We start from the raw sequence: 13,755 nt of genomic DNA on the forward strand, positions 1-13,755 counted from the left end.
TCATCGGGGCACTGATCTGATCCACAATTCATTGCAGAATACAGATCTCTTGACGTCACACTCACACCGACACCTATAATAGTCACATTTACACACATTTGCTCAACTTAAAGGGTTGCCCAGAGGATAAACATCAGACAGCCAGCACACGAGATTGAGTTTGCAACTCAGTAAAATAAAAAAAAAAAAATAATAAAAAAACATGCAGCGCCATTTAGTGAGCAAATTAACAACTAGTATAATTTTTCCCACTCAACTTAACAGCCAATCACAGAGAAGAGCAGAACCAACACAACAGCCAATAAGTCAAAATGACGTCACAACGTCCGCCATTATCCTCGTTCGTCTCACCAACTTAACAACTGAATTGGTCACAAAGGAACTAGATGCAAAAAATAATTTTTATATCATATACTTGGATTTCTGGGAAGCTTTTGATACTTTTGCACATGGAAGACTACTTTACAAATTGGAGCAGAGTGGCATTAAGAGCAAGTTGCTACAATGGATAATAGGATGGTTGAGTGGGAGAAGACAGAGTGGTAATCAATGGATACTGCTCTATGTGGACTAATGTTGTATGTGGTGTCCCTCAGGGATTGGTGTTGGGGCAATTTTTGTTTTGTATATTTATCAATAATATTGATGAAGGTATATTAGGTTAATGTCCAAGTTTGCAGATGATACAAAGGTTGGCAGGGTTGTTAATAACAGTAATGTCAGTATGATGCTGCAACAGGATCTGGAAGAGTTTGGTAGATGGGCTGAGCAGTGGCAACAGAAGTTTAACATTGCCAAATGCAAAGTATACTGTATATGGGTAGAAGTAAGCCGAGAGAAATCTACCAACTGGGTGGTGTTACACTCAGAGTAGTGGAGAATGAAAGAGACCTGGGGGTAATTGTGCAGTCAGATATGAAGTTTCCATCAGTGCAGACAGGCTGCCAGAGTAGGCAATGGGGTTTTGTCAATGATATTCAGGAATTTTGCAAGCAGGGATATGGAGCTGATTATCTCCTTTTTAATGCAATAGTCAGGCCACACCTTGAACACTGCAGACCTGTCTGGAAGCCTCATTTTAGGAAGGATGTAGAGTTGCTAGAACGAGTACAGAGAGGGACAATAAGGCTGGTGAAGGGAACAAAGTGGTGCTCTTATGAAGAAATGCTTAATTTCTGAAAATTGCATCTTCTGGAGACTAGGCACCTGTGAGGCAATCTGATTGAGGTGTATAAGGCCTTGAATGGATTGAGCAGGCTGAATCCTGATGGGATTCTTCCTCTTTCTTAGATTACGAGCCTGAGTGGGCTTAGATTCAAACTGAGCAAGAAGTAGAATAGATGTATGGAAGTTTGCCTTTAGCCAGCAGGTAGTTGATTGCTGGAACAAATTTCCATTTGTTGTTGTGGAAATTGATAGCTTAAATAAATTCAAGGCAGAACTAGATGAACATTTAGACCGAATGGATCAGTGAAATGGGAAGGGTTTTTTTTTGCTGATGCTGTATAAGCTTGCTTTCTTGCATCATGTGTATGCAAGAAAGGAGTATGCTCTATTAAAGCTAAAGCTAATTGATTGACCTTATGAGGTGACACAGGTTGTTTTAGTATATGGGGGGGGGGGTGTTTAATACCTTCAGACTATTAGCTACAATTAATTCCTCCAGAAGTTCACCTTTGGAATCCTTTGCATTACCATCTGCTGCCAACAGAATACTTTTACGGTTAAAGCTCTGAATGGATTCATCCAGTTGTGCCAGAAAAGGATGTATCAATTTGTTGTATCTACTACATTGCATATATGTGGACAGGATATGTATTTGTCCAAAGAGTCCTTCTATGCAGGCTCAGGCAGTGTGGTCGTTACATAGCCCGGGAATCTGAGTAATGGTGAGGCCAGGATCCACGATCTCGATGGCAGCCCAATATCTGGCAACAGCATTACCACCCTGGCCAGTGATGGTAGTACAATACTTTTGTGAGTATGGTTCCTGCAAACACAAGACCTGGTCTTACAAAAGAGATTATACATATCTGTAGACATGTATAATCTCTTTTGTATGGTGCCTCAAGGAACATTAGTGCAACTCTGTCCTGGTACAAAACTCTGTAGAACAGCCAGAAATGTGCATAGTGTATAGTGCATAGTTTGCATAGATTATGTATTATTATGTTTAGTTGTTTCTGGCCTCTTTGCCATCTGGAACGTTATTACCCGGAAAACGTGCCTGGTGTCCATCTACACCAGAAAAAGGTGGGCCCTAACTAGATATGTCCCCAGCCAAGTGGAGATAGACAATTACAATCTTTGTTTGCCCTGAAGAGGGCAAAGTCCCACAACTACCAGATGTAGTGCTGTACCAGTGGATGCCAGCAAAATCTGGTACCCACCGTTGCCCAAACTAAGGACAGCAGCATAGAAGAAAAAAAAAATAATAATAATAAATAAATAAAAATAAAATGAAAGTAAGATGAAAAATAAAGAAATAAACTATTAATAAATATAAAATGAAAGGGAAAAAAATAAATTAATGGTAAACATAAAATAAAAGGAAAAAAATATTAAAATCATACTGGCAGTTGCCCGAATTGGTCTACTGGCTTAAAAAAACAATAGAAGAAGAAAAATGTATATAAGTGAACTGTCCTAGATTGGACGAATCCCAGTAAAAAAAAAAAAAAAGAGAAACTGAATAATTGCGGGGTGGATCTTCATAAATATGATCTTTTGAGAGCTGTTCAAGGCCCTGGTGTATCGGCAGCTGTTAGGAGATCATGTACACCCTGCCATGGATTTTTTCCCCGGACATCAATGGGATCTTTGAAGACAATTATGCGCCATATCATCAGGTCCACGCTGTGGTTTTTGTATTAGGGTTTTAGGAGCTGTGTGACTAAGATCATATTGCTCCTTGTATTCTGTCTGCAAATTGCGTGTGTTCTCTAATTGATTTTCTGTTTTCTGGACGAAAAACGCGAGTTTCTGGGTTAAAAAACCATGCTGTCCTCGCCTGAGACCAAATAACCGAATCATGTGAAAAAGGCCTATAAAAATTCAATACGTCATCAACAGGACTCGAACTCAGTTCTTTTCCGGTGTGTGAAGGACAGCAATCCTACGAACTGTGCTGCCCACGAGGGATGCGCTTCCACACTGTGCACGAGTGGTTCGAAGAACACTGAAGAAATGACGCAAACCAATGACCTGACCTCAAACCAATTGAACAATTGTGGAATGTTTTGGAAAGAGAAATAAGGCGTATGGAAATGTAACTGTCATTTATTCCGATATTGTTGAAAGCCTTGCAGGCAGCATAGCTGCAGATCCCTATGGACTGCAAACATCTAGTGGAGTCAATATCTAGGCGAATAGCCTAGGTCAGGGGCCAGCAACCTTTTTGAGTGAAGGGTCATTTTTGATCTAATTAAAAAAAAAGAATCGAAAGAGTCGCAATTCAGCTCAAGCTGGGGGAAGGAAGTTTTTAAGAAATGGAACAGAGTGGAATAGAAATGGGAAGGTGTTTTATTAAAAAAATATATATTTTGAAATATTATTTATTAATAATATTTCTAATTAATGTGACTTTTGCTGCTGAACTTCTTGAGTCTCATCGTCAGGGAAGTATGCCATAATTTTCATCTTTAAACATGCTGAGAGACTTACATTGTTCAGTCTGTTTCTTGATTTATTTTTCATATAGTTCAGATTCGAAAATATTTACCCCCCCAGAAATTCGTCGAACCAAAAACTGAGAGAAGTCCAAACGCAAATATTTTCAAATTTATATACGTGTCCGGTAAGCTGTTCCACGCATCGAACACAATTTAGTCTTGCGTTTTCAACTCATCTGTCATCATCCATTTGTGTAGAATTGCAAGGATAGCCTTTTGCCTCTGCAAATCCTAAATTTCAGTTGTAAGGCATTTCAATCTTGAACTCTACGTGTTCTTGATTTTTAAGTCCTCTAACTCCATTTCAAACTTTGCTTCATGTGGGCTAAAAGTTAAAGAGCCGCAGTTTTTTGACTGCTGGCCTAGGTATTGATTCCACTAGGTAGGTAGTCATAATTTAGTGATCACTGAGTGTATATGTAAATATGAATATAAAGTAAAAAAAAAAAGAACTAGCGAGAGTGAAGTACGGGCACAGCACTATAGTTATATAGAAATTCAACTGAGTATTTAAACTGGCTTAATCTGAGATAAAACAGGTACTCTATCCCAAAAACCATTTCCAGTTTCTGCCATCTTCTATTTAGCATAATTTTCACCGTGCAGTAAGAAGAGTCATAGACAATAGAACAGTAGAGATTATGTTAAATTCGACAGCATTCATGGATTTTTTGTTTGACCCCCCGTAGGGGGAATCTCTAGAGAAGTCCGCTGATTTTCACTACGACAGCAGTCCACTGAGACCATCGTAAATTGGATGGCACACAGCTATAATTGGATACTGTGGTAATGCATTGGTCAAGTGACATGTCTATCGGCAAGACACTCAAATTAGCAGATTAAAATTAACTTTTTGATTTATGTGAACAAAACCAAAATGGCTTTTCATTTGGGGACAAACAATGACACGATGTGATCAATATATTTTGTCATAGTTTCTTCTCTGTTTTGTTTAGCATTGTATTGTTAATGTTGGAGCTAGCAGAAGAAAAGGAAGTGCCTGAATCATCTTGACAATTTCTGCTACGTGTGTGGACGTTTACAACAAAACTTAGAGGAAGCAAAAGATGATGTTGCTTCACTTTGTTGAATCTGATTATGAATGCATATTCTATATATCCATTCCCGGTCATTTTTTGATGTTTAATTTTGACAGGGCAGAGTCAAGCTCTTGCAGTGAGAAGGGATCTGCTTGAGAGTCCGTCATATATTCTGTGTTTGCTTTGCGTATGGTTTGGTGCTCCGTGAGGTCCCCTTGGGGGTCATCCTCTGGGAATAATTTATCAATTATTGTACTCACTGAATCTGTCCAGTTGGTCGTTTCTGCACTGTCTGTTTGTACCGTGGCGTATATATATCCGCCGTTAAGGTTTTATCTCTGACTATCTTATAGAAGGGTCCCCATGGGTTGGCATTTCCTGATTCTTTTACAAATTCTGTCCAGGTTTCCTTTTTCTGCGTGGCAATAGCTTTGGTATAAATATTCTTTTAGTTTAGGTACAGTCTGTGGAGATTGTATCGATTGTTCATAAAATAGCATTAAGTTAATCAGAAATTTGCCGGGACCAACCACATAGGACGTTATAACGTGTGGGATGTTAAAAAGAGGGTCACTATAAAAAGCTTCAACTGTATAATATAGTGTATCGCTGACAGTGGGCTTGTTTTACGCGCTTTTCTGGAGTAACTATCTTCTGGGAGTCGAGAGTTTCGAACCGGTAAGTTGCGCACTGCATTTATTGGCTATGAATGGTTCCCGCCAGGAGATCATCGTAATATGTGATGCGAACTGAATTAACATTTTTAGTTTTTCTTATTTATTGTTATCTGGGTGGTTTTTGTTACACTGGACAATTAGAATTTTAGAAAATTGTGTTCATGAAATATTTCAGGTGTTCGTAGTATTTGGTTATTTGGGTAGGCTCTAACCTGGAAGTCACGTGAACAAGTCTTGGGCATTTTCTTTGTATCCACCATTACAGACCTTAGTTGGAGCATGTCGGATTATACGGCTGTCGCACCACCAAAAAATCTAGCAGGAGGATATGATCCAAATTCCGCCTTTGCAGATGCTGTACAGAGAGCACGTCAGGTAATTTTTCATTAGTTTGCGATAAATAAGAGGATGATTTTCTATTAGTGAAAATGCCGTTTTTGTGTACTCTAATACTTGTTTAGTGTTAACCCATGCAATCGTTTCTTGTAGAACCAAAAACTTTTGTTTTGTTGTGACAGTTGAGATTTTTTTTTTCATTAGCAGTTGTTTTTCAGTTATTGCCATTAGTTTCTAAAAGATATGTATGCAGAATTGATATTAACTTATTACGATTTCGATTTGTATAAGAAACGCGAATTTGACTTCGCTTACAACGAAAATATGAACTTTGGGTTATAATGCGGGCGGGGCATTTAAAAAAAATTCCATTTTGCAGAAGTATCTTATTAAATATATCTCATTTGCTTTCCATTTCGAACTTACCTGGTCCTACAACAGGTAATCCATTTGCAGGCGCCTTTGCATATTCGTATTTGTACATGGGTTTGTTAAGGGAAAGTCTTGTCTGACAAATTTGATAGGATATTATGATGTGGTTACAAAAGAACTGGATGCACAAAATAATTTTGATATCATATATTTGGATTTCAGGAAAGCTTTTGACACTGTTGCGCATGGAAGACTTGTACAAATTGGAGCAGAATGGTATTAAGGGTAAGTTGCTACAATGGATAAAAGGATGGTTAAGTGGGAGAAGGCAGGGTGGTAATCAATGGGTTCTGCTCTTCTTGGACTAATGTTATTAGTGGAGTCCCACAGGGTTCGGTGTTAGGTCCACTGTTGTTTTGTATATTTATCAATGATATAGATGAAGGTATATCAGGCTTAATGTCGAAGTTTGCAGATGAAACAAAGGTTGGCAGGGTTGTTAATGACAGTAATGGCAGTGTGCTACTGCAACAGGATCTAGATAATTTGGGCAGATGGGCTAAGAAGTGGCAACTGAAGTGTAACCTTGACAAATGCAAAGTACTGCATATGGGTAGAAGTAATCCCGGAGAACGGTACCAACTGTGTGGTACTACACTTAAGGTGGTAGAAAATGAAAAAGACCTGGGAGTAATTGTGCAGTCAGATATGAAGTTTTCTGAGCAATGCAGACAGGCTGCCAGGGCAGGTCATGGGGTTTTGTCAATGATATATAGGAATTTTGCTAGCAGCGAAAGGAGGTGATTATCCCTCTGTATAAGGCAATGGTCAGGCCACGCCTTGAGTACTGCGTACAGATCTGGAGGCCTCATTTTAGGGAGGATGTAGATTTGCTTGAGCGTGTACAGAGAAGGGCAACAAGATTGGTGAGGGGAATGAAGGGATCCTCTTACCAAGAGAGGCTTAAGTTCTGCAAATTGCAGTGGCTGGAGACTAGGCACCTGCGCAGTGATCCGATTGAGGTGTATAAGGCCTTGAATGGGTTGAGTACGCTGAATTCTGATGGGATCCTTCCACTTGTTCAGATTACGAATCTAAGGGGGCATAAATTCAAATTAAGAAAAGACAGATGTAGAATAGATGTGCGGAAATTTGCCTTTAGCCAGCGGGTAGTTAATTGCTGGAACAAACTTCCATCTGTCGTTGTGGAAGTTGATAGGTTGAATAAATTTAAGGAGGAACTGGACAGGCATTTGGAGGGAATGGTGTTTTTTTTTTTTTTTTTTGGCCGATGCTGCATAAGCTCATACACTTGCTTTCTTGCATCACATGCCACCACCACCACTACTACTACTACATGTCCTTTACATAAAGTACATATAGCTCAAATTGTAGTTGTATTTGTGGTTATAATGCTTATTACAAGGGTGATGAACTACACGATATAATTTTTTTGTACCGCAAATTGATGGAAGGTAACGTTATATTTAAGAATTTTTTCGAGACACTAATATTAAGTTTGTAGAAAAATCAATTCAGTTTATTACTTTTCTGTATCATATTCTTGGGTATTTTTCATAAAACAAGGGGATTTGTAAAAAAAAAGAGGCCGAACAGGTTGTAGTATATGGTCAGTAAAGGCAGTTGCTAATTATAGAAGCTTGGCCATAACATTTTATGTAACCTGATGCAACCAAAAATGTGTTAGCAGGCCATGAAATATAATCATGCACAAAAAGTTCTGTGGGTTGCAGTTCATCAATTATGAAGGTAAAATTTTAAGGAAACTGAACAACAAAATTTAAATTCTTTGACATTAAGTTGACAAACATTTATCTCAAGTTACAGACAGACACAAACAAGACCTAACTTCTCTTCAATACCAAAATCATTAAAAATTTTCACACTCCAGGGTATATTATCTGAAAAGAGATAGATGTGATTAAAGTAGTGCTAACCCTGCTTCGTCCCCCTATGGTTTTCTTCAAATGAGGACAAAATTGTCACAATGAAATAAACTAATTATTTCTGTAATTTCTACTTTTATCTACAAAATTGAAACTCAATATACATGTACAGAAGTGTTTTGTTTTTTTCTTTTGATTTCCCAACTTTAAATTTCAGAGAAAACTACTAATGAAAACATGAAAACAGCAAAAATGCACAATCAAGTATGCATTTTTCTAATTATGCTAAAAAAAACAAGAATGCATCACTGCATTTGTTTGAATTTCCCATGTGTATGCTCTGCTGCTGGCTAAAGTGAATCAAGTTACACAAAGCAGTGTGTTATGCAGAAGGCTGTGTCACTCACTGTTTAAGGTCATTCCGAGCACGATACAGGAAAAAAAAAAATGCACACAACTGTTTCTTGGCATAAGAAACATAACCAAAAGAATTGCAACAAATTGTTTTAAAAATAAAAAGATAGTACTTTCTTAATTCAATGTGTATTGCATCTACTAAAATTCATCAATTGGAAGCCACAGTACAACATGTTTTCTGGATGTATATTTGTTAACCATTTCAAGTAAATATTTCCATTGATAGCTGCATTATAAACTTTGAAAACCGATGTTGAAAACTTTGAATGCATCTCACCTTGTGTACAAACGAAGAAGGGAAAAAAAATATGCTTAGAGTAATGCATTGTTTTCTCAAATTTGTATTGTTACTGATTACTTCAGTTTTTTCTTGATATGCATTTGATGCCATCAAAAATTTCAATGGAAAAATTCTCTTTTTATTACACATGCCGGAAAAATTCGTCATATAGTGTTAATTGTTAGGAAGCTTACATTTCATTCTGAACTGCAACTGTAATAAAGTCATTTCACTTGCATTGGCAGAGTTTTCCTGAAGTTTTCAGTTCCTCTCATTCACTTTAAAAAAAAAAAAAAAAATCCATTCATTCTTTCCAGTCTGACCCTTGGGGGAGAGAGAGAGAGACTTTGTGAATTAGCTATATTGTTTAATTTTGACAGACCACAAGATGTTTTGTTTTCGCCTTGTACAGATGTCTTATTGTGGAAAGTTCCTTGTGGTAAAATCAAACATTGGTAGTCCTTTATTGTACCTGAAGTAATTCGTTATGGCATGAGATTGGAAATGGCTTTTGCTCCTAATTGATGTAAGCTCTTTCCAATTTTCCCATAGCGGATCATCCAAACACAGTGTAACCTAGAAGACAATAAAAGAGTTGATAATTGGTGGTAGGTGCCATCTGGACCACATTCAAAGAAACAAACAAATTTTCTGTTTATACTCTGGGATGACCACACGGTCAGGAGTTCATAAGATATAGAATACAAGAAACAGCACTGCATTTAGCAGTCATGGGCTTGATTGTGTGAAATAGCCTTCCCACAGTGAAAAAAAAAAGAAGAGGTAGGGAGTAGATCTATTTAAATATCTTTTATTGCAGCTCAGAACAGGAAATGCTGACTTCAAACAGCATGTGACACGGGATGGCGAATTTTTTTGGCTTGAGTGGGAAACAACCTAAAAAAGAATTTCTCCCTTTGTGATACATGAAATGCACACCAAGGAAATATTGAAATATTTTGTAATTATTCAAATAATAAAATTTTGTGAACAAGCCCTCAGTCATAGCATTCTTTGTATTGTTACAAAATATTGCAATTTTTGTAACAGTACACGTTTCAAAAAACAATCCATTATTCATAGGGATGATTTTTTTTCTTCTTTTGCACACCAGTTTTTGAAGTTTATCATGCAGCTATCAATAGAGATATTTTCTTGAAATTTTGTTAGATCAAATATACATCCAGAAAGCAGGCTGCACCGATATTATTCCCTAAAAACTAAAATTAAAATGCAAATTAAAAAAAATTTTTTTTGTTTATTTTATTTTATTTTTTTAACAAATGCTCATTGTAGTTTCACCAGTTTTACACCAGTTTTTCCTGTTTCCAGTGTAGCTTCCAACAGATGAATTTCCTTGATTTTGAGTTAGTAGATGCAGTACACATTGAAGAAAGGAATTATCCTTTTTCAAAAACAGTTGTTGCAATTCTTTCATTATTTTTTCTTATGCCAAGTTTTTTTTTTTTTTTTGCCTTCTCGATAAAGCTTTAAAGCCTTACGAAGAACTGTGATGCAATGCCGAAATGTTCACAGCCCACTATAAACAACTCCCTTTTGTAAACAGAGGGAGAGTAATCACTGGAAATACAAATAAATGGAGTATTGCGTTTCATGAGTGCTTTGCTAGGGAGGGTGGGGAAAGCAAAAAATAACTGAAAAAGGCATTAAAAAAATGCACAATTTGATGGTACATTTTTGTCATTTGCATGATAATGAATATAGATTTCTGAGATTTGAAGTGGGGAAGATCAAAGAAAACAGTTCTGGCTCCAGCTATACGAGTTTCAGCTCTGTGGATAGAGTAACAGTCATAGAATTTATTGGTTGAAAGTTGTATGTATACAACTTTACAATGTGTATATATATATATATATATACACACAGAGAGAGAATAGGATCAAACAGGCAGAAAATTGTGTAGGGGTGCTGCAAAATAAATTACTTAGGGGTGCTGTTATTAAAAAAAAAGGTTGAAAACCACTGGACTAACTAGAATGTATACTAAAAATGTTAGAAATGAACAACATTGACCTAAGTAACAGCCGTGGGCAAGGGTATGATAATGGTAGTAACATGAGAGGCAAACATAATTAGCATAATGCCGAACAAGCAAGAATTTTACAAGAAAATAGAATGACCTTTTTATGTTCCGTGTGTTGCACATAACTTAAATTTATTTGTATCTGATGCAGCACATTCTTCAAAAACAGCAGAATTATTTTTTGGAACATTACAAAGATTATATGTGATTTGCTAGTTGATCCGCCAAGTAGGTGGGATATTTTAAAAATGGACACAAATTTCTACCAGAAACAAGATGGGAAGGAAAGATAAAAGCTGTTAAAGCAGTACGATATCAGTTACAGGATATTATAACTGCATTAAATGAAATCAAGGAACTGGCCAAAGGAAAATATGCAAAATTGCAGTCTGAAATACAAGGTTTGTTAACAGAAATTACCTCTTTTAAATTTAATGTGTGTAGTTATTTGGTATGAAATATTAAGTATTATAAATAAATTAAGTAAATCCATGCAAAGCAGTACAATTGATATGAACACTGATATTATATTGATAGAAGATGCTCTTAGTCGACTAAATGAATTTAGAACATCAGGATTTAAATTGTGTATGGATAAGCTATAGACATTGCAACTGAGTTGGAAGTACTGTTAGTGTTACCAGAAGTGCAAGCTTCTAGAAAACAGCACGAGTCTATGAAAAATCATCAGATGAACACTATCGATCCAACCAAAAGGTTGGAAACGGAATTTTTTAATATAATGATTGATGTAGGCTGTCATTAGCTTACAAGAAAGATTTGATCAGATGAATGAAATACCCTTGTCTTTTCATCTATAGGCGCCTCCGTAGCCAGGTGGGAAGGAGCAGCAGTGCGTAGCACACGCTTCTTGATTAGACCGGGGTTCGAGCCCGTGACCACCAAATACGGAGGATGCGGAAAGGTTAGGGAATGACCACCACATATTCACGGAGCAGGCCTTAGTTGCTAATGCTCCTAAAACCAAATAACAAACTTTTCATCTATTTCTAAAATCAGAAAACTTCATGAATTTATTTGAAAGTGCAATAGAAACGAAATGTCAAGACCTTGAAGGTGTTCTCATTTGTGAAGACGAGAGCAGCGACATTGATGCCAAAGAGTTACGTTAAGAAATCCAATCTTTGTAGCATGTTTTAAAAGGAAAAAATTTGGTTGCTTAGAATTATTGACATTTATTCAAGAAAAAAAAACTTACTTGAATTATATTGAGCAAAGTAGAGAAGAAATTGTTGACGTTAAACATAAGAAAGGCACCTGGGGTGGATGGGATGTATCTAGTTATATTAAAGGAGGCATCAAAGGAAGTAAGCAAACCATAATTATGAGAGCATCCTTGGATTCAGGGGAGGACCCCATGGACTGGATATGTGCAATGTATCTCCAGTTCACAAAGGGGAAACAAAGGGTGATACAGTAATCAAAGACCTGTTAGTTTAACTTCTGTTCCAGGGAAAGTAGTGGAGTCACTGGTTAAAGAATCAATGCAGGATCATCTAGACCAGTGGTTCTAGGTGCCTCCGTAGCCAGTGGGAAGGAGCAGCAGTGCGTAGCACACACTTCTTGATTAGACCGGGGTTCGAGCCCGTCACCACCAAATACGGAGGATGCGCAAGGGTCAGGGAATGACCACCGCGTATCCCGGAGCAATATGGCCTTAGTTGCTAATGCTCCTAAAAAAAAAAAAAAAAAAAAAAAAACAAACAAAACAAACAAACTCAACGGGGGCCATGCCGTATTTCCAAGACGCCATAGGTAAAAGTCGTAAAATTGGGGACCATGGAAACTGTTAAGTGGGCCACGAAAAGTTCACCTCTAAAATAAAATTATTGCTAATGTAAAAAAGAAATTAGCGAGATCCTTGCAGATCACTTTTTTTTTTTTTTTTTTTTGTCTCTAAACTAAGGGACAATAATATTGTAATATTTTTTGTTAGGAGCATAATTATTAGTATATTGTGATTAAACAAAATATTATATGAGTAAAAATTCTATTATAAATAAAGATTGTGTTATAAACAAATAATTCATCATCAAGAGGAGTGTTTCCATTTACAATGGGTTTCCTCAGCCTACAAGTTATTTCTCGTTAGGAATTTTTTCCCGCCATAAAGTGCGGTTCAAGGTGTCTTGGTCGGTTAAGCCTCGGGCTGTCATGCACTCCCGTACTTCATCCATCCATGTCCTCCTAGTTCTTCCTCTTCTCCTTCTTCCAGGAGGTATCCATTCCAGGATAGCCTTTGGATATCTGTTTTCTTGCATCCGTTTTACATGTCCATACCCTGTTAGAGGCTTTTCTTTGATGGTGTCAATAATAGTCTTTCTCACTTCTATTTTTTCCCTTATGTCTTCATTCCGTTTTCTGTCTCTTCTAGAAGTTCCTGCTGAGCGTCTCCAAAAATCCATTTCTGTGGAGAGCAATTTGTTTTCCGCTCACCTATTCAATGTCCAGGTTTCCGCTCCATACAGTAGAAGACTTTGTACAATCGTTTGAAATGTTTTTGTTTTATTTAGGATACATAAACAAATAAATAATACACATTATAAATAAAAAATTCAGTTGATAAAGTACATATTTATTATAAATATTACATTTTATTATAATTAAACAATATGAAGGGTGGGGCCACAGAGGTGAATGAAACTCAGAAGTGGACCACGAGCAAAAAAAAGGTTGAGAACCACTGATCTAGACAAGACAGCAAGGATAAGTCTTGTTTGACCAATCTGATTGGATAATATCATGTGAACACAAAGGAGGATGCAAAAAATAATTTTGATATCATATACTTGGATTTCAAGAAAGCTTTTGATACTTGTTGCACATGGAAGACTACTATACAATTTAGAGCAATATGGTGTTAAGGGGCGAGTTGGTACAATTGAAAGGCTTTAATTCTGCAAATTTCAGCGTCTAGATACTAGGCACCTGTGAGGTGATCTGATTGAGGTGTATAAGGCCTTGAATGGGTTGAACAGGTTCAATGCTGA

The 13,755-nt window shown here is 36.9% G+C and overlaps 1 protein-coding gene across 3 annotated transcripts in view; it reads left to right on the forward strand.

Moving 5' to 3' along the window:
* The first annotated feature begins 5,435 nt into the window (after positions 1–5,435).
* LOC150087834 (far upstream element-binding protein 1-like) overlaps positions 5,436–13,755 on the forward strand; it is a 250,614-nt gene continuing 242,294 nt past the window's right edge. For 2 of the 3 annotated variants that reach the window (XM_090369223.1, XM_090369222.1), the window contains exon 1: positions 5,436–5,763. In XM_090369223.1, coding sequence (XP_090225349.1) covers positions 5,668–5,763 — 96 coding nt within the window. In that variant the 5' untranslated portion in view covers positions 5,436–5,667. The remainder of the gene's footprint in view (positions 5,764–13,755) is intronic. The other variant, XM_090369224.1, reaches the window with a different exon arrangement.

This window comes from Mastigoproctus giganteus, chromosome 3, assembly GCF_048544385.1.
Source record: "Mastigoproctus giganteus isolate SK-2022 chromosome 3, ASM4854438v1, whole genome shotgun sequence".
In the NCBI taxonomy this organism is placed as follows: Eukaryota; Metazoa; Arthropoda; class Arachnida; order Uropygi; family Thelyphonidae; genus Mastigoproctus; species Mastigoproctus giganteus.